The sequence below is a fragment of the Rhea americana genome, unplaced genomic scaffold, assembly GCF_003343005.1.
Source record: "Rhea americana isolate MKP2758 unplaced genomic scaffold, rheAme1 scaffold_18, whole genome shotgun sequence".
NCBI lineage: Eukaryota > Metazoa > Chordata > Aves > Rheiformes > Rheidae > Rhea > Rhea americana.
The window spans coordinates 4965756-4969963 of NW_028185927.1; the positions used below are offsets into that span (position 1 = coordinate 4965756).

The 4208-nt window shown below is 40.9% G+C and overlaps 1 protein-coding gene and 1 long non-coding RNA gene across 12 annotated transcripts in view; one reads left to right on the forward strand and one right to left on the reverse strand.

The window, feature by feature from the left end:
* Positions 1-643: 643 nt before the first annotated feature.
* On the reverse strand, positions 644-4202 carry SPTSSA (serine palmitoyltransferase small subunit A). 11 transcript variants are annotated; one of them, XR_014895455.1, is made up of 5 exons: positions 3314-3994; positions 3185-3225; positions 2701-2823; positions 1760-2568; positions 1070-1151 (listed from the first exon to the last, which is right to left on the reverse strand). XR_014895455.1 is itself a non-coding variant. In XM_085301684.1 (2 exons), exons 1-2 carry the CDS (start codon positions 4192-4194, stop codon positions 1048-1050), a joined length of 207 nt encoding a protein of 68 aa, XP_085157810.1. In that variant the 5' UTR covers positions 4195-4202; the 3' UTR covers positions 644-1047. The 11 variants fall into 11 exon arrangements, 1 of the variants encoding a protein (XP_085157810.1); XR_014895453.1 differs by having other exon boundaries at positions 1760-1873; positions 2222-2258; positions 2467-2568; positions 2701-3991; XR_014895452.1 differs by having other exon boundaries at positions 2701-3225.
* LOC146597627 (uncharacterized) overlaps positions 4053-4208 on the forward strand; it is a 974-nt gene continuing 818 nt past the window's right edge. The window contains exon 1 of the long non-coding RNA XR_014895457.1: positions 4053-4143. This is a non-coding gene — a long non-coding RNA (uncharacterized LOC146597627). The remainder of the gene's footprint in view (positions 4144-4208) is intronic.

Below are 4208 nucleotides of genomic sequence, written 5' to 3' on the forward strand. Positions count from 1 at the left end.
AAAAAAAAAAAAAAAAGAACAGGACTTCAGCCAAGTACTCAGCTCCTTATTGCTGTAGTTGTAACTCAAGTCCCTTTAAAACCTAATGTTTTGGTYGTTTGTATCAAGAACAGGTTTGGAACACTAGCAGCAATAGAAAAACCCTTTGAAATCGAGACATAGTTACACTGTTGAATGAAAAGAAGCAGAAACCTCCTCTCCACCACCATTAGARCATAATCAAGCATTATGTAAAAGTACAATTTAGTTGGTAGCTAAAAGAACAGTGTTGAAGTGCAATCCCAAAGCTTTATGTAGGCCTATGGCAGTAAAGAGATGCCCTTTTGTTCCCGCTACAACACTACAACCACAGCCTTACTCCAAACATAATGAAGGCAGTCGTTACTCCATCTCAACTCTTTCTCTTTCCCACCCTCCTCCAGTAGGTAGGATACAAAAACTTAAAATAATTGCCAATTCCAAAATCAGCTGATATGCACAAATACACTGTTGAACAAAGTTTGGACAGCAAACAGTACACCTGAGTTCAGTCATACAAACTAATTTTTTTAAATAATATTAAATGAATATATCTATGTCTCTAATATGAATCTAGATGTATTTTCTTACAAAATGCATTAATAGAAATATCCAGGCAAATACATACCATACAATAGCAAAAGCTTTAAGCCCCATTTAATAAGATGACTTTCTGATTAAAAATAGAAGGCAATTAAGATTTACTCAAAATTACAATTAAGAAAAGCTTTCACAGTGCAATATTGAAACTGTCACAAAGTTAGGAAAATACTGATATCAAAGTACAATCACAATGTTAAAATAGACAAAACTACTATACAAGGGCATCTTGTAAAATTAAAAGGAACGAACACAACATAGGGGACATCTCACGTCCCGTCTCTACACATCTGGTTTCTTAGTCTTCAGAGTCATAACTAGGCCTTTCTCTTTTTGACATCTGCAGAAGTYTTGTTAAAACTAAGAGGTTCATTCTTCTTTGTAGGATGATTTTCTTATCATGATCACTTCTCGAAAATGTGTTCTTCATCACTGCACAATTTCAAAATAGTGCAGTATTGCCATGATGTGCTGAGGCATGAACACATAGCCTGTGTACAGTGCCATTCCAACAATRGAAACTAGCATCGAATCTGAAGAGCAGTTAAGGAAAACAACATCTGAAAGCGTATTAGAAGTCACATTAAGCATGGCACTAAAACTTTCATGTTATCTATTTCATAACATTGCATTTTAAATTGTATGTGATCAACTGCACTCAACTATTACAGCTCTAGGAAGAATCTATAGAAATATGAAAAACAGAGCCCCAGTAGCAGCGATTAGCTGAATTACCGAAAAATGTCCTGTAGTTATCCACTGCTTTGTCACGAAAGTTCAGATCAGTGTGGGAAAGTAGGAGGGAGAGGAAAATTGGCAGTTAAGAAGATACGAATTTTTACATACAATTCTTAGGTGTTGAACAGATCTCTCAAATGTCACATCAACCAGGAAAAAAAAAAGATTTTATACACATATATATATATATATATATATGTATATACACACACACGTATGTATGTATATATACACACACAGACACACACACACACACACATATATACAGAGAGAGACAGTGGACACTGTGGACAACCTACTCATTTTTAAGTAAACAGCCATTAAATGCTGACCTCAACTTCTTGGAAAAGAATCATCTAGGAAATTTATGAAGCACAGATACACATCTGGGAGGAAAGGGTACTGTCAGCACAATAAAGACAGCAGACCTGGAATCCACTTCTAGCTGCCAGTGTCCTGTAGACTTTAAATCACTGAATTGTTTGTTCATTTCTCCACCTCCATACCATGATCACACCTTTCCTCAGAGGGAAGAAGTTAAATTTAAAAGTGTTGTTTGACAGCATTTACAAAACAAAAACTCTAAGGGAAATTAAAAGTTCAAATAACACKGTGACATGCATATTCCTAGCTATTTCAATCACGAAGCCTCAGAGCATGAGCATGGCTTGGAGTCAAGTTGTGTTTTTAAAGAAATAGATAAATAGTACTTTAGTGTAGCAGGTCATATTGGCAAAACAAAGCTCACATGAACCTATTTGCAAAACAATTTTAGGATGACTATTTTATTAGTTTAACCAAGAACAAAGAGGTCTTGTAAAACTTAAATAAAGAAGTCAGATGACAGCTTGTAATGTATACGTACAACTAGACCTTTGTCCAGCTCTGGGATTTTCAAAGCTCTGTCCGTAGAAATAATAGCAGTGAATTATTCAAAGATCATGCCAACTCAAAATTTAAGGTTTCAGAAATTCAAAATAATTACATTAAAGCAAGTAACTTTTGATTTCACCCAACTACATGCAGTAATTCAGTAAACTTGGATAGAAACAACACTGTAAAGAGCATTTAAGATTAACGAGCGTGATAACACTGGATAACAGTACTCACTTTCCACAGGTGAAATCAGAGAAGCTGCACATGCTCTACATCTTGGAGAAATCAAGTTCCCACAGCATGTGTAGAACAGAGGCTATATGACTGATTTTCCTGCTACAGAACAGAGGTATTAGTTATGCTTATTAGAGCATACTAGCTTCCTGGTGTACTCTTAGTCCCAGAASATTATACAATATGAGGTACTAAAATGAAGGTCAACTCATAAATCTACATATCAGTGCTCACTTGAGATTCTGGGAGTGCAGGTATCAGAGGACACACACCACTGACAGCAGCTCTGCTTCATCTTTAGTTCCCAGGGCCCATGTTCAGTGCTGCACTGTACAGCACCTACCAGACCTAGCCCACCTGAAGTGAAAATGTCCAAAAGATTTGAGGGGAATTAAGAAAATAAACAAAAAATCTTTCACCAGCCTGCGATGACAAGAGATACCTGTGACACTTGCAATATTTGCACAACAAACAGCAATTACTTCACTGCAGTAAGAATATTTTATAACAGTAAGTAATAAACACCTTTCCTTTACTTAAATATTTGGCCCAAATGAAAAAGTTGCATGGTTAAAGCATATGGAAAAAAGAATCATGACTAATACAGGACAGCAAAGGAAGGAAAGGATGAAGATTAAGTTTCTTCAGTGACAGAGGCACGTCATAAGCCAAAGAGGGTACTTTAATCATGAACAAGATACTTTGAAAGAATTATTACCTATTAACCTACTGTCTCCACTGTCTCCAGTTGCTTAAATACTAGAAAAATAAACAGTAATTTCCATCTTTGCTGACTTTACACAGAAAAAGAAAGATTTGATCATACAGTTATAACTTGGGAAGACACCTTTATGCAATCCAAGTGAGGTCCTTCACAACTGAGCAGTATCTCAGGAAAAGCAGCTTTTCTCCATTCCTTACACTCTTCTCCCGGTTAACTTCTCTTTGCCTCTCAAAATGAATCAGAGATGGCTTAGCGTCATTCTTACGAGGCATCGCTTTAACTCAAGATCAGAAGAGCCACACTGGAGAGAGAAATACTTGTGATGCCACTCCAAACCCTGAGAGAAGACCGTGCCTGCATGYGGGACCTGCTTAACGAAACCAGCCAATGCGTAAGCCTTTACGCAGAGCCTCCACATCAGCAACTATCCAGTTCTTCTGCTCCACAAGTGCATTTACCAGCTCCAGGACTAAGGATTTACCTAACAAACGTCCTGTGACAAAGCACCGTGCAAACACAGGCCTACAACGCGCACACTAACTTCCCGGGGAGCATAAACACGGAGAAGTTCACCAAAGACTCCTGCGCTTAACAGAAACCGTGGTGGCTCGGGTTAAAAGAAAGGTGCGAGAAAAGAAGAAAAATTAAAGGGGAAATAGCTTTAGGGGAGACACTGAGGCAGAGACGGACGTGCGGCGGCGGAAAGCTCCGCACCCCGCTCGGCGGCTCCGCGCCCCCCCGCAGCCGCCGCCGGCGACGACCTGCCCCCGCCGGCGGCCGCCCCCCGCCCCGGGGCCGGGGCCAGCCAGGCCGCGGGCCCTGCCCGGCGCGCCGGGGCCGCGTAGCACGGCCCCGCGGCAGCGCGGCCCCGCCCGCCCGCTCCCCGCCGCCGCCAGGATACTGAAGATGGTGCGCTCCCAGGGCTCCAGCATGTAGAGCGCGGTGACCAGCAGGTACTGGTAGTACAGCCACGACATCTGCTTCCACGCCGAGCCCAGCGCCATGGCGCGCCGCCGCT